Genomic DNA, 24742 nt, shown 5'->3' with positions numbered 1-24742 from the left:
TATTCTAACACTATGATTCGACAGAGCACCTTTTCTCCAGTCTTCAGGTGAAGTTCACTTTTGCAAGTGGTGGGAATCGAACCTACGACAGACTTGTGATTTTTACTGCAAATACGGTGCTCCAACCATCTGCTCGACCGTGTCGCCTAGACAATGGATAATGTCCAATTAACATTGCATGCTAATGTTGAACCATTGTCACTAGCATGTAGAGAATTATTTTACACAAATATAAACATGTTGCATTTAATATTTTAATGACAATCCCCCCTTTTGGTTGAACGGTTCACGCCATTATCGCCCCCCCCCCCCTGGCCACACCTGCATTGCTATTAAAATAAATACGAGGGCTGTAAAAATACTGAACAGCAACTGGAAACGTTTATGAAAACACTTGAGAAAACTGCATTTGACAGTGTCGTATGGTTCCTTACAATGCGTCAATCGTCGACAATACGGGAACAGACATTCTACGAGACTTAATGGTCGACAAAATTCCCCATTTTCCCTTCATTTACGCCAAAACTGAGCATGCCATGCACATTATAAAATTACGAGAAGATTGGGAGAGGGGAAAAATAACGTCAACACAAAAATAGCGCGTTACGACACCTCCCCCTTTCAGCGCGTCAACGTCAGTTTCCGCGAGCGATAAAGACATGCAAAAAAAACAAAAAAAGTTGAGTTCGACCTTACCTTGACCTGGCGCAAAGCTTCCTCCGGTTCCACACCGAGCTGGGAGACGTTCAAGAGTTGCTGGTCGGCCCACGCCTTAACTGCTTCGCTCGCCTCGCGATACTGGCGCCACAACTTGACGGCGTTCTGGTACTTGGCGCAGAGCGTGTACAGCGACCGGCAGGTGTCGTTCCAAGCGCACACAGCCTCTCGCACAGCCTCCTCGATCTTCTGGCCCACTTCCGGCGAGCACAATGACGTCAGAGGTTCCGCGGACGTCTTCAGGTCCTCCAGAAGCTCTTCCCGCTGGCCGAAGGAGCCGTACAGTCCCTGCAAAGATAAGAAAGTGACCTCAGGTTCACTTATCTCCATAAACACACTTGCAAGGCTAACGTTCAAATATTATTCCGTTAAACGGGTTGGGATGGGCGCTGCAATTCAATTTTTTCTCCGAATAGTAGGAGTTTGTTCAGAATTTTCCATCTGGGGGTGTAAGGGTAAATTTTGAGCCAAAATAACCATACATTTGGCCTTTGTGAAAATGTTTTAGGGGTGTGTGGATAAATCACTGCTGAATAGAGGCGTACCCGGGGAGGGGGGGATGGGACCATACTCAAACTTGGGACTTAACCATATAAATATATCAAGACATATTTTAAATGATGTGAATTTAATTGTCTTATGCTTTGTTATTCACTGAACACAATTACGTAGTTTTGAGAGCGAAACATTCCTCTTTAACTTTTCAAAAATAGAATTTTGTTTATATTGTGAGTTTAAGGAAAACAAATTCACTAAGCCAAAATATATCTTAACTGAGTATTTACACACAGCTGATCAACGTGAATTTAGTCCTTAGTTATTGTTAAACATTCATTCTTCAAAACCATGGGTCCCTATTTTCAGCATATGCCCCAAATAAAAAATCTGCCATTCTCTCGTCTATTGATCATAATAAATCGTCTGTGATTTTAACTCTCAAACACAGTCGTGAAGTCCGCGGGACCGCAGTATATAAATAGAACACCACAGAAGCAGATAATGCAACATTTACCTTCACGCTTTCACAGCACACTGAAGTTGAGGAAGGTACTGAAAGATATGTAGCCTCAAGGTCAAAATTAATGGCGGGGGAACAAGCAAAAGGAACTAACCGGTCCGTGGGACGTCACAATTGTAGTTGAGGGTTAACATTCGAGGGTAGAATCAAACTTGGGACTTAAGGAGGAAGGATCGACAAGTTTTCCATCCCATAACAAGTACAGAAATATTTGGTAAAATAACTTAGGCTACATTTGCACAATCATAAAAAATTGGCTACTCTTCAATACTTTGCTGTCACAGGAGGTTAACAAAAGTATGGTTAATTTTAAAATTTAGTAACCAGAAAATTTTGGGGGGCACCCCCCTTGCCCCGCCTATCCTGAGTAGCATATCTGAATATTCATTAACCGAATCCGTTAGAATCCGATACCGCCAGTTTTCACGAGCATTATAGACGGATAGATAAAAAGGGAGGGGGGGCCGAGAGAAAGAGATATTCCATGTAGTACACCATGGACTGCATTTTGCAGACTAACGAGGCTCTGGCGTCTGGACTCTCAGCCACTATAGCCCTTTGTAGGACTTTGTACTTTCGTTGTGTGTGTGACTGTCCATCTATTTCATCTTATCACACCCTCCATCATCTTCGCAATTAGCCACAAGTGTAGAAACGCTAAGTGAAATGAATCAAAAGAGAGAGAAAGATCATTATGTGAAGAGACTCACGCGTAGCAAAATGGCGAGCGCTCTCGCATTTGATGAGGGCGGTCCCTGGTTTAATACCAACCCGGTGGGAGTTCCCAAAATTTCGCCGTTTACCCAGCATCACGAGGACAATTGCGGAGCTACTTGGAACGAATTAAGAAGCGGGTCAGAAAACAGCGGCGATGGGATTAACCACGCGTCATCCAATGAGAAAGTGCTCAACCGACCGTGACCCTCGGATGCACCTATTCCATGTTACTCTTTATCTAGGAGTCTCGTGATTCATGCTCTCCTATCTACATCATGTTGTTGTTTATTTGCCGTCGCTTTCATAGGCATCGGGGGGGGGGGGGGGGGGTCGGTCCGTCGACCAATCTTCCGGAATTTGACATCTTTCATTTCAAATTAGTAGAAAAAAATATTCCACCAGAATAAAGAAACTAAAGATAGCGTTTGTAAAATGCATGAACCAAGCCAGAACTTCAAGTTAAATGGATCCATGAGTTTCAAAATTTAAAAACTAAGATTTTTATTTAAGAGGTTACAAAACGTAATACTAAAATTTCCTCTCAACTTCCAAATATAGATAATTTGCATTTCAATGTATTAAATGTAAGAAATATAAAAAATAAAGACAGTTCTGTTGTATTTTCATGGGTGCTCTTTGTGATCGTGGCTTCATCAGTTTTATTACTCATCCTCATCGTCGCGATTAGCCAAAAGTGGCAGAAACGCGAGGCTAAATAACGTACTCAATCTCAATAGACTTGAAGGGGTTGGAGAGGCAATGTCGAACAAAACTACTGCGCAGTTTCATCGAGAGTAAGCAGGAATCTTCCGACAGGTGCTGCTGCTTCTAAACAGACGTATGCGACGGGGTCAAAAGCCACGTAGACGAAACAGTGACTCAAGTAGTTGTGCAAGTCACTTACCAAACTCTTCGAGCTGGCTCTGGTCCAGGGACATTTCGTAACAGGAAAGCTACAGATTCCTGGACCAATTTAGAAATTGGTTCAGCGGAGATGCGATCGGACAATGTTAACCTTCGTTTTTAAACATGGCGTTTATTTCCAGAATGCAACTCCTATAGTCCGGATTTTGCCATAAATTCCGGTTCTTTTGATTTTTGTTATACAGGGTGAACAGAAACTATAGGGACAAACTTCAGGAGGCGATTCCTGACAGGTAAAGGAACAAAAAAGTTCATATCAACATATGTCCGGAAACGCATATTTACCAAGGTACGAGGTCGGGCTGAAAAGTAATGCCTCCTATTTTTTTGTGACTGTGTAAAGACATTTTGGATTTTGAGCAACCATGCATTGTACTCTTCAGACTTTCACCCTTCTCCATTCCAAGTTTCAAACTTCTATCACCAGGGGTTGCTGAACTAGAGCCAGGGAAATGGCAGCATGTAACCATACTATGTCGGTGCACCTGAAACTGCGTGTGATGACCAAGTTTCTAACTGCAGACAATGTGTCCCCCAAATGACATTCATCAGATAATGAAGGCTTTTTATGGCAATGAATGTGTGACGTCAGTATTGTATGATGTTGGGCTCTTCCTGCTCACAATGAAAAAACCCCTGCTGAGGAACTCTCAACGTATGTAACGAGGAACTTTTTGAGAGTTAAGCGTTCCTCGGAAGGTTTTTTTTTTTTAAAAAAAACCCTGCTGAGGAACTCTCAACGTATGTAACGAGAAACTTTTTGAGAGTTAAGCGTTCCTCGGAAGGTTTTTTTTATTGTGAGCAGGAACAGCCTAACATCATACAATACTGACGTCACACATTCATTGCCATAAAAAGCCTTCATTATCTGATGAATGTCATTTGGGGGACACATTGTCTGCAGTTAGAAACTTGGTCATCACACGCAGTTTCAGGTGCACCGACATAGTATGGTTACATGCTGCCATTTCCCTGGCTCTAGTTCAGCAACCCCTGGTGATAGAAGTTTGAAACTTGGAATGGAGAAGGGTGAAAGTCTGAAGAGTACAATGCATGGTTGCTCAAAATCCAAAATGTCTTTACACAGTCACAAAAAAATAGGAGGCATTACTTTTCAGCCCGACCTCGTACCTTGGTAAATATGCGTTTCCGGACATATGTTGATATGAACTTTTTTGTTCCCTTACCTGTCAGGAATCACCTCCTGAAGTTTGTCCCTATAGTTTCTGTTCACCCTGTATATATGACGATATAATAAAATTGATGAAGGGACACTCACAAAAAACAGCCATGCATAGGGTAGGGTTCGAACCCGGAAAAATGCATATTCCTAAAGTTAAAAAGGGGTTTACAGAGGCTCATGAGACAGGTGTACAGGACATGCACAACACATTAAAAAGGTAAGGAGCGACTGTAAAGACATCCTTACAAACAGTGTAAATGTCCGATCACACTATCTACAGCTCAATGAAGATAGGAAAACACGCAAAGTGAAAGCTACATTTGCCCGTGTTTCCACATGGCAAACAATACCTTTAGAAACACCGCATTCCACCAAAAGATAAGAAATCCGTTTACGGTATCAAAAAAGGCAACAGGGACCGCTTGGTTAAAGCAACTTTCACGATTTTTATCACTTTTTTATCTACCAAGACATCCGTGGCAGGAGAAAAACTGTGCACACCCTCAAGTTCCATTACGTAAGATAGGGTTCGAGAGTAGAGCGCCAAGAAGTCAGGGGACCTAGGTTCGAACCCTAGGCAGGGAATGGGTGTTTGTTCCTCAACCCCATAATACTCTACTCACCTACATGTGGAGTGTAAGGTTGATGAATGGTAGGCATTATTTAAATTCGCTTTTCTGCCACGTTTGATTAATCGCGTATGAGGATGAGTGATATGACTAAACTAATGAAGGGACACTCACAAAGAACACCCATGCGCAGATCTGCTAACGAGGTTCTGGCGCCTGGTCTCATAAGCATGTGGTTTGAGTTCGTTTTATTTTTAAGTCCACTTTTATGCACAGAAAGGCTAATCGAACTGGACCTACAGTTTAAAGTGGGATCCGAACCAATGTGCCTCCAGGACCACTTGATTACAAGGCATAAGCATGTAGTGACGTAACTAAGAGATCCGCGTCGCGTGGGATGCAAGCAAAAGAAAGGAGGAGGAAGTCCAATAAGATGCTCCACGCTCCCTTCACATTTTCAAGAGCAGACACCCCTCCATTTTGACGAAATTAAGCCACCACCCCATGACCATTTAGTGATCTCTCCTTTATACGTCCGACTAAAGAAGCAAACGTTTACATTGGCGTCTAAAATTATGTGTTTCTCCTTAGTAAGGATTTCTTGATCGATTGATTGATTTTTATGTTATAGGCACTTCAGCACGGAGACTATTTTGGGCAGTCACACAAAATGGGGACAAGCCGCTTAACTAAAACAAAATTGAAGATAAGCTCCTAACTAGTGGCGGCGATTAGCGGGGCGAGGGGGTCAGTTGCCCCCACTTTTTGCCACTTTTGCCCCATCATTATGCTAAACTTGATCTACCAAGGGAAAAATAAACTGTCCTTGCCCCCCCCCCCCCCAAGTTTTGGCACTGCCCCTAACAAGAAAATAAAATGTCTGCCAAAAACTTCTTTACTGAAGTCTTACAACTAATTCATTTATTCTCTACTAAACAAGAACTGAAACTACTGTCAGTGATGACAAGAATTAAAACTATGCACCCCTATGGAGGATTACACTGGCCTTACGTCCAGACGCCAGAGCCTCATTGGCCTTCAAGAAGCAGTTACAGGGACGTGGGTGTGAGATTGACTTTTATTTATTTATTTCTTTGGGTGCCTTACCGGAAGATCACCCCTTAGTGACTTATAAAATCGAAGATAAACGATCAGTGAACTTTGAGGGCAGCAAAACCAATAGAAAGACTTCTGTAGTTTTTTAAAAATATTTTACAAAGTTTCGGGTCGCTTTTCTTCCTATGTTGGCTAATCGCGACGACGAGTGATGTTTACACGAAACTCGTGAAGGGACGTGCAAATAACACCAGTACCCAGGCCGGCATTGGACTTCACAGTTTAAAGTTTGCTTGAAGTCTTTATGGACAGATAAGCTAATAGGGACTGGACCTACAGTTTAACGTGGGATCCGTACCACTATATGCTTCCACCGGGTATCGAAACCGGGACCACTTGATTACAACGTAACGACGCTACCACTGCGCCATCGGGGAGGTCCCCATTGTGGGAGAAGTACACATTTTACGCAGGACTATTAAAGATCCAGCAATTCCGGTCCAGGAGAGAAAATCAGCGGATATGGGTTCTGGACCGTAAAGAGCCTTTTTATCTGTAAAGTATTTCATTTCGGTCCAGGAACCTTTTCTTTTCGGATCAATTTAAATACGGTCCAGGAACTTTTCTTTTCTGATTAATTTAAATGCGGTCGAGGAACCTTTTACTTCGGGCCAGTTCAAATACGGTCCCAAGTTCGGTATTGTAATGAAACAATACGCAAATTGGACCGAATTTAAATTGTGCGAGAAAAAAGTTCCGGTCCTGTTACGGAAACCAATAGAACCCACGAGTTCCTGCACCTTTAACACCCCTGGTTGTATGAAATGGCAGGAAGTAACAAAAGATCTACAGAAAACATTTGCTCTCTTTAACCGCTGTATTATATCACTTCACGTTCTCGCAAAGTTCTTGCACGCCGCTTAGAAAATAACGAAACGTCAGCAGTTTGCATCAGTTCCCCACGAATCTACGTGGCGAATGACTTCCTACCTGCTCTCGGTCCTGTCTGGTCCTCTCGGAATCATAACTCTCCACTCACTCACAAATTCACTCGCACGTCACTCCTTCAGCACGGCTCTCCGGCAACTGAACTAAATGAAAGCGAAAACGTTATCACTCTTCACGGGCTGTTTGGCACACACACGCGAAGCTTAAGCCGTTGCCTACGTCACCGTGCCTTATTATTATAGTGTATACTTGCTTCGCTTCTTGCTGTACGCATCCGCCCTTCGAGCTGCCAATGACAAGCATCGATCGTGTCCTGCGCTTCTGTGCCGTAAATTCATGTGCGACCGACTTATGCAACACTTCGCAGGAATTTCCGACACAGCGATTTTTTCGTATTATTTCACTTCGGCTGCTCCTTGTAATACAGGAGGTCCGGGTAAGAGCCAGGCTGGCCAAAATGAACAGACAAAAATTTCGTGATAAAAATACCATGAAAATATATTGTATTTTTGTTATTTAGTGTCGCTTTTCTGCCACGTTTGGCTAACCGCTACGGTACGGATGAGCGATAATTATATGAAACTGACGATTGGATACACTCGCAAAGTAACACGGTGCTTAGGCCGAAATTCTTCCCGAATGGGTTGGCTTTTGTAGCAGAGTGATTAGCACTCATCCCCATCTTCGCGATTAGCCAAAAACCCAAAAGTGGCAGAAATGCGAAGTAAAATAAACCAAATCAATCAATCTTCCTGGATGGTTGTACGAGGGCTGCTGGAAAAGTTTCTGCAATCAATATGAAAAAAGACACGTGAAATTCTTTATTGTTTTTCAAAGTATTCATCCTTAAGATCGATACAGCTTTGCATACGCTCAACCCAATTTGGAAAGCATTTTTTTCACTCTGAAGCTGATACCTCAGAAACCGCTGTTCGGAATGCGTCAACAGCTGCTTCAGGCGACACAAATCGCTCACCACGCATCTTATTTTTCATGTGTGGGAACAAAAAGAAGTCATTAGGTGATAAATCAGGTGAGTACGAACAATGAGTCATTAATTCGACATTTTTACTGGACAAAAATCAACAGTTTGGTGTGCTGAGTGGGAACTGGCGTTGTCGTGGTGAAGAATAATGCGACGATTTGGGTTTGTTTTACGCAATTCATTGATGACCTCTGGCAAACAAATTGTTATATACCACGCAGGATTTAGTCCTTTGATCTTCTAAAGCTATTGTTGCCACATGTCCGATATAACCGAAGAAACAAGCAATAATTTGCTTGGCAGCACTCCTCGAACGAACAACTTGTTGGTTTCGGCTCACTTTGAAACACCGAAACAGTGGATTGCTGTTTAGTTTCGGGTTCGTATGCATAGATCCAAGTTTCGTCCACTGTAATGATGTACTACACCAAATTTGACTTGCCTCGGTTGAATTTTTGAGCATTTCTTTACACCAATCTACACGAGCCTGTTTTTGAGCTTCGGTCAAGTTGTGTGGGATCCAACCAACGGCTTGAAAGTTTCCGTACGTTCAGATGACCATGCAAAATCGTACGTATTGCTTTCATGTCAATGTTCTAGGATGTCTGAATCTCACGGTATGTCACATGCCGATCTCTCTCAATCATTTCACGCACAGCATCAACATTAGTGGCAACAACAGACGAGGATGGACGACCTTCACGAAATTCATCACTGAGAAATGTGCGACCACGCTGGAATTCGGAAAACCAATTGTACACGGTCCTATTGGATGGTGCTTCATCCCCAAAAGTCAAATGAAGTCGCTCGATGCATTGTTTCGGTGTTAAACTACATTTGAAATCTTAATAAATTATTGCCCGAAAGTGTTCACGAGAAATTTTCATTTCTCACACGAAATTACTACTTCAAACTGCTGTGAAAAATAAACGAATAGGCTTAAACAAAGAATCAAATATAATTTAAACATAAAAAAGGTCTATTCTTCTGATTTCTATAATAGCGGAACACTAGCGCCATTATTGGTGGCACTTTGCAGAAACTTTTACCAGCAACCCTTGTAGTTGATCTATTTTACTTCGCTTTTCTACCATTCTTGGCTAATCGCGAAGATGAGGATGAGTGATGGTGCGATGAAATTGACGAAGGGACACTCGCAAAGAACACTCATTCCAAGCCCGGGATTCGAACTCGAAACCCCTGGCTCTTTCCGAATGAAACCGCCTCAAAAACATGTCGCTTTTATTCTGACTGTTAATGAGTTTGTTATAAGTTCACTTATGCACAGATAGGCTAATCGGGACTGGACCTGCGGCTTAAAATGGAACCCGAACCATTATGCGTCTCTCTCGGCATCGAATCCGGGAGCACTCGATTGCAAGGCGACGACGTTACCACTACGCCACCAGGGAGGCATCCATTGCTCTCTGTCTCCCGTGATTCATTGATTGAAATAAAATTGTTGGGTGCGTCGGCACGTGTGGCCATTTTGCACCGTTTAATATGTACGGGGAACTGTCCCAGTTCCCCTTATCTAAGATCCTTATCTAGTTTCTCGTGTCTCCGTTATTCTATAGGTATAAAAAGCTGCCAACCTCCGTGGCGCAGTGGTTAGCACAGAGCGCTACGACGTCAAGGAGTTTGGGCCTGGGTGTTCTTTGTGAGCGCCCTTTCCTCAATTTCGTCAAATTGTCGTTCATTCTTACCGTTGCGATTAGCCAAAAGTGGAATAAAACACCTAAGATGAAATTGACGAAAGGACAATCACAAACACATATGGACAGCACACAACATGAACCCCACGGAGGATTATCCATTCGCCAGAGCCTCGCTAGTCTGTTGATGCAGTCCAGGGTCAGGCACGTATCTAGAAATATGTTTCGGGGGGGAGGGGGTCTGAACCAAGTGTCTCAGGAATAATAATATTAATAATAATATTTAAATTAAAATAATTATATTAAATCAAATTAATACTAGTTACAATACATAAATTAATATTATATTATTATTACACGAATAGGTAAAAAGACTGTATAAGAATATAGATATAACAGCGCATATTCATTACGTAGCTTACCTGTAGTTAAGATCGGAATAATTTACATAAAAACAAGTGCCCTGGCAATGAATTAATGTCAAATAGATGAATAATTGAATATTTATCGAATAACAAAAATGATGTTACATGTAGTTGGAGAAAAGTAAGTTTCTCATTAATATCTTATGCATATTATTTTGAGTAGTAGTGTACATAAATCTTCTTGTAATGCCATTCAAAGCGGTATGATCCCAATATAATCCTTGCCTTCTAAAAGGTTCAGAGGAAATTAATAACCATCGATTATGCAACAAATGCTAATATTTTCATTACTTAATTTTTGTACTTGGTAAGTATTTCGGGGGGTCCGGACCCATGAACCCCTAAATACGTCCTTCCTGTCCTTCAAAGCCGTATGATCCCAATATAATCCTTGTCTTCCAATAAGTTCAGAGGAAATTATATAACAACGGCTAAACGAATACATTTTTCATTATTTAATTTTAATACTTGATAAATCTTTCGGGGGGGTCCGGACCCCCACCCCTAAATACGTCCTTGTCCAGGGTGTACTGTGGAAGTGAGGTTGACATCTGTGGGTCTTACGCCACATAAAAAGCGACGAAAAGAGCCAAATAAAGTAAGGATAAACAACCCCGACTGTTTGCATATCAACATTTCGCTCAGCGTGAGTGGATAAGGGGGTAGAGTGCTCTGATGGCCTACTTCCGCGCCTGCCACCACGAGTCGATCAAGGGCGAAACAGGCGCCGATAAACAGAAACATCCGTCCGACTGCGTCGGGGAAATTGGGTGTCTCCTTTCTCGCACATTCGGTGGAAACTCCCCGCAAACGTATTGATCTTGGCGCTGCACCACTCTCTCTTCTGTCCGACGCATCTACAAACTTTTTTGTGAAGGACCAACGAAGTTTTGAAATCGGCATGCGGCGAGAATGTGGCCTTCTTATTATACGAGTTGGAGCACAAATTGTGGACCAAATAGACAGGCGACATCAAGCATCAGACGTACTGCGAGAGATTTTTGCGAGAGAGTGTTGTTTACACTACACTACATACTTCGAGATTCGAGGCTTGCCTTTCAAAATCTTGACGGATGTTTATAAATTGAGATAAGACCAAGAAACTAACAAACTTTAAATTTATCACACAGAGTTCGGGAATGTAGGTGGTTTTTCTGCCAGTTTTGGTTAACCGCGACAAAGGGGGAGAATGCTGATATGGTGGGATTGATGAATGAACACTCACAAACAGGTGTGGACGAAACAACACACCTCCGCAGACGATTATCCTGACTGGGAGTTCAGTCGCCAGAGCCTCGTTAGTGTGCAAAATACAGTTCAGGGTGTACGTTGTTTTAAGTCCACTTTATGTACAGTAAAACTAATCGGAGCTGGGCCCACAGTTTAAAGTGGGATCTGAACCACCATGTGCCTCTACTGGGTATCGAACCCGGGACCCCTTGATTACAAGGCGACGACGCTACCACTGCGCCATCGGGGGTGGGTGTACTATGTGGAAGACTGTTTGACAGGTATGTGCCTTTCAATAATGTCGCTCCTTAAAACCTGCGCTGCTTCGGGACAAAATAAAGATTTATGGTTTTCCATGTAAATGTATAGCCAATAATTAGGCATTGTCTGCGTCTGTTAACAAAATTCTCGGCTGCTAGTGTCGCCAACCAAGAAACACCAATAAAACAGCAATGTTCACTCATCCCTTATAACCGCTACTGCCAAACCCACCAGGCGTCCCACATGCTCATTATTGGTCGAAAACCACATATTAGTACGGCATCAGTTATGAAACTTCAAATGTTGACCCCACGAAAAATGTCTATCTTTGAAACACCATATATAATAAACTAAGTCTGTGTATAGGCATAGTCCTACCAACATTGCGAAAGACGAAAGTTATTCTGTCAACAACAAATTGGCAACACTGCCTATCGCGCAGTCTGTCTACATTAGATGCTGATGCTTTGCTTTCAATTAACGCATATCTATTCGGAGAGCACGACACTACATCACGTCTATAATTGTACCGTGGCAGAAGTTCTATGATAACTCGGTGGCAGACACGTGACCAGCCAGGCCTTCATCACTCACGGAAACAGCTTACACGAGAAGTCGCTCGCAGGAACATTTGGCAAACTTCACATCTTACAATGTGCGCTGAATACAGATGTTTTGTTTTCTACGACGACCTTCCCGCCCACGACCAACTATACGTGGGCAATAGCGATATCTACATTCCTCTCACAACTACTTTTGTTTTCTCTGTGTATCTTCTCTTCTCTTACTGTACATGGTAAGGAAGTTTTTCCCTGACAAACGTTTGAAACTCTCTCAACAGTACCTCCCCACTTCTGCCAACAAACCTCTTTTGAAGTTGCGTAGGAAGGTGGGGTACGGTCGCTCCGGCCGCTGAGACAAAGGGGGGTGCCGAGAGAGTAAAAAAAAAGTTGGTTAATTTTCTTTTTCTCAAAATTTCGGAAAGGCGGGGGGGAGGGGGGCTGTGGCCCCGTCGGCTAACCCTTGCGTACGCCAGTGTATGGATCTCTGTGTTTATACAGTTGTGAGAGATGTCGATTAGAACAGGGGTTCCCAAAACTCTTTCGTTTCGCACATATTTCAAATTCAGAAACATTTTACATGTAAAAAGTACTAAATAAGCACATATTTGGAACAATGAAATTGATTGTTTTTCAGTGAAAATATTGGAATGCTTTGTATGGAGTGTAGCTCTATAAGGTACGGAAACACGAACACCGAGAACAAGGGAGAAAAAGCGACTGGAAGCTCTGGAAATGTGGCTATGGAGACGAATGGAACGGGTGAAATGGGACAGAAAAGTGAGAAATGAGACAAAAATAGTTGGGGGAAGAGAGATCAATATTGGGGATAATCATGATGAGAAAAGGAAATTGCTTTGGCCATTGGATGAGAAGAAACTGTATCCTAAGGGATGGTCGAGGGAAAGAAAATCCGTGGAAGAAGAAGATACCAAATGATTGACGTCAAAATAAATGGGTCCTACGCTGAACGCTGCTGAAGATCGAACAGCATGGAGGTTGTAAGGAAAGATCGCCCCTGGGCAGAAAACAATAAAAAAAATGAATATTGGAATATTTCGCGGGGCGCTACGGCGCACACTTTGGGAACCACTGGATTAGAACATTCCGGTCTGGGTAACGACTGGGGGTTCATCGTGTTGACCAAACGTCTCATGTCTGGTAGGAGAGAGGCCGTTAGTCGGTAGGTAGGCACTGGCCCTCACGGGCTGTTACGTCACGGGTTGTTTATTATTTATCAATTAGAAGAGTTTCCCCCGAGTTGATACCTATAATTACTCCGACTTTACCTATCAAAAATTCTGGCGACTCCCATATTATACAGTTAACACAAGCGAGTTATGTGGAATGTATAGATTGGTACTGAAGTGGACATTGTAAGCTGGACGGATGCTTGTCCGAGCCTTGGGAATGGCTGAAGGGAGGATGCTTGTAGGTTTCAACAAGATGGAGATGGGAACAGGTGAGGGAAGGGTGGTATTTGAAAGGGAGATGAGTGGGAATCCCCCTTCCCCACCATGTGGACTCCACACATTAATTTTTGGTGTACTTGGGGCAACTATATCTACAATTTATATGATATCCTGATGCTTCAAGGCAACGATATATCGACACACCCTCAACAAGCATCTAACACCCTCCCAAATTTCGTCAACACCCGTAAAATTTTTAACAAAGCCAAAATTAAGGTAATTTTAGTTCTAAATTTACCCTTATGCCCCAGATGAAAAATTCTGGATAAATCCCTGTTTCAAGGGATGTTACTGTAATATCTTGGCTCCTTACTAATTTTTGAGATACCACACTTATTGAAGGGTGTGCATCCCCATGCGAACGTCAAGCACTGATATGGATTGTGTAGATATACATATCCAGTAGTGTGCACAAGGAGGGGTTGGAAGGGGTTGCCTTCCGATGGCGTCGTCTCCTTGTAATCAAGAGTTTCCGGGTTCGCCAACTTTATTCCAAATTTACTATTACTATCATTATTATATCCTTGGAGAGACTTTTCTGCTTGATCACCGATACCCAGTGGCATATTGTACAGTGGTTCAGATTCCACTTTAAACTGTAGATCCAGTCCCGATTAGCCTATTTGTCCATAAAGTAGACTCAAACAACAACTAAAGCTCCTAAAAAACGAACATCAAAGGCAGGAAAATATGGCAAAATGAGGGCTGACTACTAAAAAAAAGTATACAAAAATCCTAGGGACGCCTCTGTGCATATCCAACGTCCTAGATAAATTAGTCTGACAAACGTCAGAACGCGTGATTAAAAAAGTCCAATAGTTTTAGTAGGAATCAACAGTCACTGATAACGTAAAAAGGACATATTATCTCTGGAAGAAAAACTGCACTTGCCACCAAACACAACAAACACCAAGTTCAAGATCACAGAAGTAGAGCTTACCTCTTCCGATGACATGGGAGCTACCACGTCTGCACAGCTGCTAAGTTTAGCATAACAACTGTGAACATCTCTTTCACATTCCCCTCGAGAACATCCCACCTGGCAGGCCACCAACTCTTACGCACTGAGTGCGCAAAAACTGGGGCGGCCATGTCTAAAAATAACTCATCTGAGTTTTCATAACAATGAGGTAAACTCCATTTCTAAGAATGATTATTGCGATCTTCGTTTGTTATTCCGATTTCCTCCCTCCACCCTGTTATACCTTATTAATGTTAGCCCTTACTCGAGATGGAATTTTTGTAAAAAAATGAAATTGTTATGTACGAGGGTTGTTTCATTTGTGTAATTATATTCAGTTGTTTTCCAACTAGTTCAGAAGTTCAATGATGATGACTGATGGTAAGGTTTCCTGTGCGCCATGTACGAATGCACGAATATGGGGGTAGGGACCAACACATTCTCGATCTCGGCTATTTTTTGGAGCTGATGTGATCAGCATCATGCTCTGGTCGCCTTTGCCCACCAGGGCCGACCCCAGATATCCATGTATTTAAGGCTGGGTGAACCCAATAGCTGCTGATGATGACTGATGGTTACATGAAAATATGTGAGGGTCGTTCGGAAAGTCCTACCCTTCGTGTTGTGAAGAGAATTGGTTTTTATTTTACTAATCTGTTACAGAATACATATGGTCATTTTTCTACATAGTCACTCACCACCACGATTCAGGCATTTGTCATACCGTATGGCAAGGTTTTTCCATGTCTCCGTTTTCCTGTAGCAGAGATGATTGGTGACAAAGTCATACAGGAGTGTGCAAGAAGCCTCAAGAGAAACGTCTCTCGTTTCTTATGAACTCATCAAATCTCTGCTCTAAGTTCTCTGACAGATAGACGTCCTTCCTTGGTTGAGAATTCGGCACTAACGCCTAACACCCAATTCATCCAATATGTCCTCCCTAATCATACACAGCTGCAATCTGACTATTACTCTCACTGGGACGAACATTCTGGGCATTCGGAAATCAAATCACCTCGCACTTCACACTCAGCGGCAACTTCCATTTTTCAAATCCTTTCCGAAGGGCCTAGCAACCATTCAACTAGTGTTAACAAGTCAGAACTTGCCTGGAACACAACTGAGGTGGCCTATGCCAGGAGAAGTGAAGGTTGTGGATTTGTGCGCACTCTGTGAACAAATGGGTAGGATTTTCCGAACGACCCCTGTACCCACAAAAATAGGTCCATGCTGCAACTGGCAGAGCGAAGATTGCAAATTTTAAAATTCATCTTTTGTACTTCTTTTTCATCCCCCGTAAATTTAATCGCTTTAATTTTCACATATCCATGTCTTATTCTAGATTCAAATACAGCACCCCTGGTGTTATTTAGCACCACTTTTCTGCCACTTTTGGATAATCGCGATGATGAAGATTAGTAACGAGAAGATGAAATTGATGGAGGGGCAATCACAAAGGTCCAGGCCAAGACTCGAACCTGGGAACAATGTGGGTGAGACCAAAAGTCGACCACTTAACATGCTTGGATACCAAGCTGTAGCACATTGGCTTCTTAGGGGTAACAGAAGTAGGGAATAATAACCAAACAAACAAGAATATAATCAGTAAATATGTAAGTGTTAGCGATGGAGAAATTAAATATAAGCTTTAGCGTTGGTGAATCCCTGTTGGCACACATGCCTAATCCTTACCTGAGGTAATGAACTGTGTAAATTAGTTTTGTTCCAGCTTTCTGGCTTGTTCAAATATTTTTCTTCCTGTGATAACACAGGAGGGTTAAAGGTGTGTCTGATAAGATGGGAGACAAAAATTTCTCACACCTGGCTGTCCATTTAACTTTTGAATGCTCTTCAGTAGGCTTCCCCCAAATCAATTTATCATTCTTCCCCATCATCATGAATATCGTTAGCTTACTGAGGATGCCAAAAGATGCCAGGCTGGAACTTAGCTTTCTTACAGCAAGCTTTTTTTACACAGATTTGTGTGAAATGCATGCTTACATTTAGATATGTGCTGACAGCATTGTAATTACATTAGCCAAACAAAATGCACCCTTTCTTGCTCGATAGGCAACAGAGCTTTACTCTAACATAAAATTATTCATAATTGTTTGACGTATTACAAGACAATGAAGGGGAAATATGAATGAATGAATTAAAATTTTTGGGTGCATCGGCACTTCAGGCCATTCTGCACCCTTCAATATATTCGGGGAAATATCCCCTTACCTAAAATTCTGACTTAAGAGATTAAAACAAGAGGTGTGAAAAGCCCCTTAGGAAAAATTAAAAGTGCAAGGTTGTAAAAGGACCTGCACAAGACGAAAACAGCACATTAAAAAGTCAGAAAAAACTAAAAGCTTCCTCAGAGACGGTGGAAGAGACCATTCGTAAAAACCTAAAAACATTTGATAAAATACTGTTGTCATCACCCAACAGGGACGACAAACTGCCGGAACAAGATCAGCACATTCAACGAGAATATGCTGAATACTTAAAACAACATTACAAACACGACACAACGGAGGGTCCTGCCCTTGCAGCAAGTAACCATGGGTCCAATACACATTCTGGTTAGAAGAACTTCTTCTCGGCAAAAGGGAAGGGACGATGAATGCCAAGCACCTATGGCGGGCTTGATAGAATGAAGCATGTTTCCCGTTTCCGCATCTCACTCAGCCTGCCAACTGTCAAGAACGGAACAATGAGACACATTCTGCAGGTCGCCAGCTGGCAAAAGGTGGACGAGAACGTCGCCATCTGCATCAGCAGACTTGGTGGCAGCATCAGCTGCTTCGTTCCCCTGAATGCCCATGTGGCTAGGGACCCAACAAAAGCAGACATCAGCACTGCCAGATCAAGACACAAGCCGTCTAAAGATGCGTTGCATTACTGGCTGCTGGGAATACCAGAGTCTGCAACACGCTGGTCAAATCACTGCAAACAAGGACTTTCTTAAGACCATGGACATCTGCAAAGTCCAGTGCCTTTAGAATGGTATACAACTCTGCCGTATAGATGGAACAGGCAGGATGTGGAGAGTAACTGGAACTTTCAAAGTCTAGGACGAAGGCGCAACTGACTGATTCGACTGTCTTGGACCCATCCGTATGCAACACATTAAAATTGGGGTGCTTCGCGTGAAGATCTAAAAACCGCTGCTGGTATATGGCCATTGGTGTTTCTGCCTTTGGAAGGACAGTCAGAGAATAGTCGATACAAGGTGCAGGAAACTCCCAGGTCGGGAGAGGCAGAATGAGTGGAGATATGCCAGGAAGATCACTGTCAACACCAAGTGCTGACAGGATCTCATCTGCACGAACACCAAATGGTCTAGTGACACTAGGGTGGAGTCGGTACCTTGTCAGCCTACTATCGTCTGAGACGGTGTAATATGAAGGATGTGAGGGCATCGAGCGAAGATGGAGGAAGTAGTTCACTACCAGTTGTTGTCTTCACAGAGACAGCGATGGCTCAGATGCCTCCACATACAAACTGGTGACTGGACTGGTACGGAAAGCACCAGAACTCACATGAATACCAGCATGGTGGACGATGTCTAGGATGCGTAGCCTAGATGGGCAGGCAGACAAATACACAACACATCCATAATCCAGCTTCGACCTGATAAGTGAACGGTACAGGCGTACGAGTACTGTCCTATCAGCACCCCAAGAAGTATGAGATAAAATGCATAGAAAGTTGAGAACCCTCAGACAAGATAACTTTTAACTGGTGAAGGTGAGGTTGCCATGTTAATTTCATGTCGAAAATGAGGCCGAGAAATGGGACCTCATTCACGACGTAGGGGCATTTTCAAGGGGAAATATGAGATTTTGTATAAAAAATCTATTCTTTTCGGTTTCATTTATTCCTCCCTGGACTTGAATAATTTGGAAAATACACAAGTAAAAGTATTCTCTAAAGGGTGTGACCATGAATGCAAAATTAAAAAGGACTTGTAAATGCAATATCAATATTTTAAAATAATTGCAGAAATTATACTAAATTCGCACAAAATTCCTACCAAAAAATGATGCCACATCATCCATACCTGAAGTACATTGCAAGAAGATTAACTCATAACTAGGGCCCGGGACTTCATGTTATAACATATTTTTCAATTGGCTTCGGATCTATTATTGGGGTGAGATCTTTACATATCTGATGAAAATCAGCCGAAATAGACAAACTTGACAGAGCATATTTTGACATATTTCACCAATTTCGCATTTTTATAACATATTTCTTCAATTTTGTTGTAATAAGACATATTTCTGTATAATTTCGTAATTCTCTCGCACATAATCGGTTATTTCATATTTTTTTCTTCGTAGCTTTAGCACAACGTATAGTTCATATTGTCGATGGCAAGATATGGAAATTACGGAGGAAGAAAGGTGCAGACTTTTCAATATAATACCCCACTTTTTTATCCCACCAACCACTGATAGGCATGCAAACATTATTGAGAAAAAATGTTCTCTCTCATTGTTGCACGGGAAGTAAAGAAGTTTCATTCTCATTTCTTTGCCTTTTTCGCTTTTCACAAAAATCAGTCAAAAGTAAAAATAATATTAGGTACATTACAGCCCCTACTCTACTCTATCGGGTATGGGAGAAATTCAAGAGTACTGTTCTGCACATTTTTGGCTTTACTGGGAATATTTCTGCGTTTTCCTGACATATTTGTAATTTTTTATGACATATTTTCCAATTTATATGACATAATTATTTACATAATTTACAGTTTTATAGGACCCTACTCGTAACTTATGGTTGTCCGAATAACTCACAATTACAGAATAATATGTATTCTTAAATGATATTTAAAAATACAAAAACTTATTGTACTTGCGATTGGTGAGTATTGGTGAGTATATATTATTTCCGAACAACGTTTCGGGAAACCACCGTTCCCTTCATCAGGTTCTATTTTGACTATCGAAAACACTACATAGCCACGTCAAGTCGATAGTCAAAATAGAACCTGATGAAGGGAACAGTGGTTTCCCGAAACGTTGTTCGGAAATAATATATACTCACCAATCGTAAGTACAATAAGTTTTAGTATTTTTAAATATCATTTAAGAATACGTATTATTAAGAAGATCGGACTTTCTCTTAAATGTGTTAAGTTATTTTGGCCTTAAAACTCAAATCATAGCGATTCAATGCCGTAGGATGACATTATAATGACATGACGCCAAAAGTTATCACCTGGAAGGAAGCAAAACACTGACAATTGACTGTGGTTGGCTAAAGATTAACTCAAGAGGTAGAAATGTGGCATAAAATAATGAGACCGGGATGACAGAGAAATAGACTTTTCAGTAGAAATGACGGTCTTGCATGAAATTGTCCACATATTACAAGAGTCAAATAAAAACCTTAAAGTCGAATAAAAATTGTAGGGAAAACTGTATAGAGCTCAAATGTACATGAGGTATCAACTGTTATTTACAAAACGACCTCATGGCTACAACACTAATCAAGTGAGCTTCAAACGCGGCTCGTACATACACTTGCGCTAGTGAAGAGGAGTGGTTTCTTGCCTTCTGTAGCCTAAAACTTACAGAAATTTCTTGGCAAATGAAAATTCAATATCTCTGTGGATGCTTACCACCCCAGCAAGTTCACAAACCGATGAGACAGTTCGACAATGGACTCGATTCGCAGGCAGATGGGTGGAAAGGCCTTCGCAGTGGCTCGTAAGTGACTGCACATGGACCCCAGAGACTTGTTCTTCTTAAAGTATACAGGCACTAACTCAAACTTGAAAATATACGTAGATCAGCAATAGGTCCGTGCAAAATGGCATCAAACTTGTGCAACCCTACATATAGAAATCTGCTAGATAACAAACAAAAACAAATTAAGGTTTCCATTTAACTCCCCCTTGTACTTGTAGCCTTGCAATAAAAATTTCTGCTAGATGTTCCTACCCTGCAGCTGCCCTTGACAGAAGGTTATACCCTGGATTGCAACACATACACAACATTGCTACAAATGAACCAATCTAGAAGGGTACTCACCTCCAGTCGCTCGGTTGCCTTGCACAGTCGCTCGTAGTCCAAAGCGCCTTGTACCGTGAGCAGCTCCATCATGTAGTCTGCCTCTTGCACGCACTGCTGCACCATCTCCAGCTGTTGCTCGAACCTCTGCCACAGCGCCAGCCTGTTCCTAAGCAGGAGCAGCAGCTGAGCACAGCGATTCTCCAGGGATTGGTGCTCCTCTTGCAGCTGCGAGATCTCCTTCTCCAACTGGATGGGACTCACCGAGAGCCTCAGGCTCACGGGAAGGCTGTGGAGGAGCGAACGGAGGTACAGGATGTCCTGGTGCTGAATTCGAAGCTCGTTCTGCAAATCCTGCAACCGACACAAAAGAATATCATTAATAAACTAAGAAGATTTTCAGCAAGTAATTACAGATGTTCACTACATTCACATAATTTGAAGAGGATTGTACTAGCTATGACTGAAAGTATAACCGTATCATACGCAGTGGTAAATTTATGCACACACTCGCGTTCATCGTAGAATAAATATCATCATAATGATTCATAATATCATCGATTTAATACCCAACTTATAGATCAATTTCCAAGATGTATGAATTTACTTTTTTACCCACAAACAACTTTATAAACAACTGAATGCTGATATTCAAATATGGACAACACAATTCAAACATTATCTGTACCGAACAATCTAGAATCCAGAATCTTGAATATTTTAAATGCCGATATAGAGGCAATCTGGATTTCAGAAGCAATACAGATTTTTGGAAGAAATCTGGAGTTTGAAGGAATCTGCATTTCAGAGGCAATCTGGATATTTGAGTGATCTGGATTTGGGGGGGAATCCAGATTTCATAGGAAATCAGGAATACAGGTTGGCTCCAAGATCCAGACTCTCTGGTTTTACTCTCTGCATTCTGGATAGTAAAAAAATCCAGGTTTAACCATACCTTGTAATGTACGTGCAAAAAGAGCAGTAATGTTGCTTATGCTGACCAGAAATTATTTTCTCTATCTTTCGATACATTTGGCATGAAATAAACGTTCATACTTAGTATAATTGTTATTGTTATTATTACAATGATTGTGACTGTATGTACAATATGAAAAAGTTTAGATTTATGTAATGGTGCTAAAGGGGCAGTTCCTCGTGCTCATTATACACCATGTCATGAAAGACACACAGGAAGATGTGGATGGCATTTTTTTTAAGGTGGTGTGATCAGCACTATACTCTAGCCATCTTCCCCCATCCTCGATACCCATTTATTATAGGTTGGCTGCTGAGGGCTGGTTTTATGCAAGGGCAAGGTCCAAAAAATTCCCACCTTGGATGACCAATTCTAGGAATTGAACCTAGGTCTCCTGCATGGCAGTCAGATGTTAGTTTTTGTTTCATGTTGAGTCCACTAGCCTACATACATACATCTTCTAAACCATGAAGAACATTATGAAACTCTCTCCACTTATATAGCAACAATACAATCTCCTAAACATTGTTTTAGGTATAATTAAAACAGAAAATAAAGTTTATGTTAAGATGTGAATACAGGTATTAACATGTGTTCTTTGTTTTAAAAATTTATGTCAAGAAACAGGATTTTTTAATTTACAATAAAAAAAACATGGTTTAGAAACTGTCAGAATAGTAGAAAAGTTACAATAACAGTTAAAGATTAAATGACTTGAAACCTCCAAGAAACTTCATCCATATGAATTTCAGTTAACAGGACACCTTGACACCAATACCATGTAACTCAAGTTTAAAAACAATTACCTGACAATTATTGACGGCTTGCTCAACGACCTCTCTCTCCATATTTTCACAAGCACTGGCTTGATCCAGGACAGAAATGGCCTTTTGGTGGTTGCGTCTGACTCGAGACAGTCCCTTTTGTAGTGCCTGGAACTTATCTCTAAGCACCATGGATGCTTCCAGCTCTTCACTGAGCGTGAGGTCCAGTCGGCGAGCTGAAGACAGCAAGACTCCGACCTTCTCCGACTCAGTCACGGAAAGGATTCCCAGCTTGCCCAGCTCATCCTGTGCTCCTTCGACACGCTGACACAGGATCTGGGAATTGAAGAGAAAATATTGAAAGGACAGCTGTAAAATCAAGTACAGTATATAGGTGTGTTTCACCTACGTCACAAACTGTTGCATTGTGGGATCGAGCAGCCATGATTGTGGCGGGGTTCTTGTAAACATTCGGAATTCAAGCGGGCGGGGGAAGATTTGAACCTTGTTTACGATGGTATACTTTGTACAATATTAGGTTGTTTATGTCTAACAGGCACTCAAGTTTATCCTAGAATTTTACGAGAAAGAACAGAAGGTGCAATTCACGGCACAGAATTTTCCCGATTGTCGATTAGAATATGGCGTCATGGCAAGAATAAATTGTGCCGACATTAATGAACCAAACAGTACAGAGAGGTGGGGTGAATATTTCTTTTCAGGTAAGTTCCTATATCGCATTTCTCTGTGGTTTTTAGTACAAATGGATCGAACTGGTGTTTTTTATCATACTTGCAAGTAGCGTTTCCTTGTTATTGTTTTATATGGTAGAAAGGTGTTAAGTTTGACGATAAAAATGATAACATTCAAAGTTAAATTCATCTTAATAATTGCACGCTTGTACTTGATTATTTATATTTCATTCGTGAACACAAACTGTTATTAATTGTTATCCTATTCATGAGAAAAGGTGCCGGTAGTAGTAGGTTTTGCATACTGTCAGAAAAAAGCACTGCTTGGTTAAAACATGTTAACAATATATCAAAGTATCTCAAATTGATTGATTTATTTTACTTCGTTTTTCTGCTATGTTTGGCTAGTCGTTAAGATCAGTCATGCCCAGGCTGAGATTCAAATCCGGGAGCCCTAGCATCGTAGTGCATTGTTTTAACCACGTGTCACTGAGGCCTGCATATCCCAAATTGTTAAAGCAAGGAGTGAAATTACTGTTTTTGAACAACTCAACATTTCAAATTACTGCACTTGAACAAACGTTAAAAGGAAACATAGAAGATAATGGCCGTCTCTTGGAATTTTTAGTTAATCTGTACTCAAGGTCATTGATGACCACTTTCTCCCACCCCGAGTGGGAAACACAGGTTACTTACTGGATGTAAATATTTCAAGCAGAATCCGAACCACTAATAAATAAGAAAACAAACTAATCCCATGTAGCTGGTTCAAGTAAATAAACACAGGTGAACTACAGTTGGCCTTTTCGTTGTATTTTTATGCAATGTTACCGACATTTTACACAGTACTAACAAGAAACGGGCACTTGGAGCAGGTGTAACGAACACTGCGTGGTGTTATCACGATAAACAGCTTTGCCGCAAACATGGCGGAGGTTCAAATCCTGACGTCACATGAAACCCACGTATAAATTAAAGTACAAACAAATGAATATACAAGAAGGCAAAATTACTGTTCAACCCTCTAATGCAAGTGGACAAATTCAAACTTTTGAAGGATCATACTGGTTCGAAAGTATCCATGCACAGAATCTGTGTATATTCAGAATTTTAAACATTATGATGTGATGACATTTTGATTTCAAGAGACTGCACTGCAGAAATATCATAGAAGATGCACAAATATTTAATATAAATTCTTTCAGGTACTCACGTTTTCCGCGAAGCTATTTTAATGGGTGTCTGTGAGTGTCCCCTTCTTTTTATTTCATCTGATCATATATTCATCTTCATTGTCAAGATTAGCCAAGAAGTGACAAAACAGCGATGTGGTATCTTGTACAGAAAAGTTGTCTTACCTATGTTAAAATTAGGACAGGAACAAAATAAAAGGCCACAAAAGATTACAAACACTTCAGCAATAGGTGAAAACTCACTAAAACTTGGCAGGAATTGAACTTATTTATCTCTCAGATGGCGAAAAAGCTGCTATATTACTGTATACTTCCTTTTTTATCCTGATAACATGGATAATATCCTTGAAACATATAGACCCTGCCCCCTGATATTAATTCACTGCCACTTCTAAAAAACTTATCAAGGTGTGAGCACTCAA

At 41.4% G+C, this 24742-nt stretch overlaps 1 protein-coding gene across 15 annotated transcripts in view; it reads right to left on the bottom strand.

Annotated features, from left to right (window-relative positions):
• The window catches only part of Msp300 (Muscle-specific protein 300 kDa), a 609326-nt gene that overhangs the window by 74506 nt on the left and 510078 nt on the right, over positions 1-24742 (bottom strand). For all 15 annotated transcript variants that reach the window (XM_083137559.1, XM_083137560.1, XM_083137558.1 and 12 more), the window contains 3 exons: positions 22478-22771; positions 20717-21049; positions 697-1005 (listed from right to left, as the gene is read on the bottom strand). In XM_083137559.1, the coding sequence (XP_082993685.1) occupies positions 697-1005; positions 20717-21049; positions 22478-22771 (936 nt within the window). The remainder of the gene's footprint in view (positions 1-696; positions 1006-20716; positions 21050-22477; positions 22772-24742) is intronic.

Source organism: Lepisma saccharinum, chromosome 16 (genome assembly GCF_977018435.1).
Source record: "Lepisma saccharinum chromosome 16, izLepSacc3.1, whole genome shotgun sequence".
Lineage (NCBI taxonomy): Eukaryota > Metazoa > Arthropoda > Insecta > Zygentoma > Lepismatidae > Lepisma > Lepisma saccharinum.
This window is presented reverse-complemented; position numbering and strand designations above follow the sequence as displayed.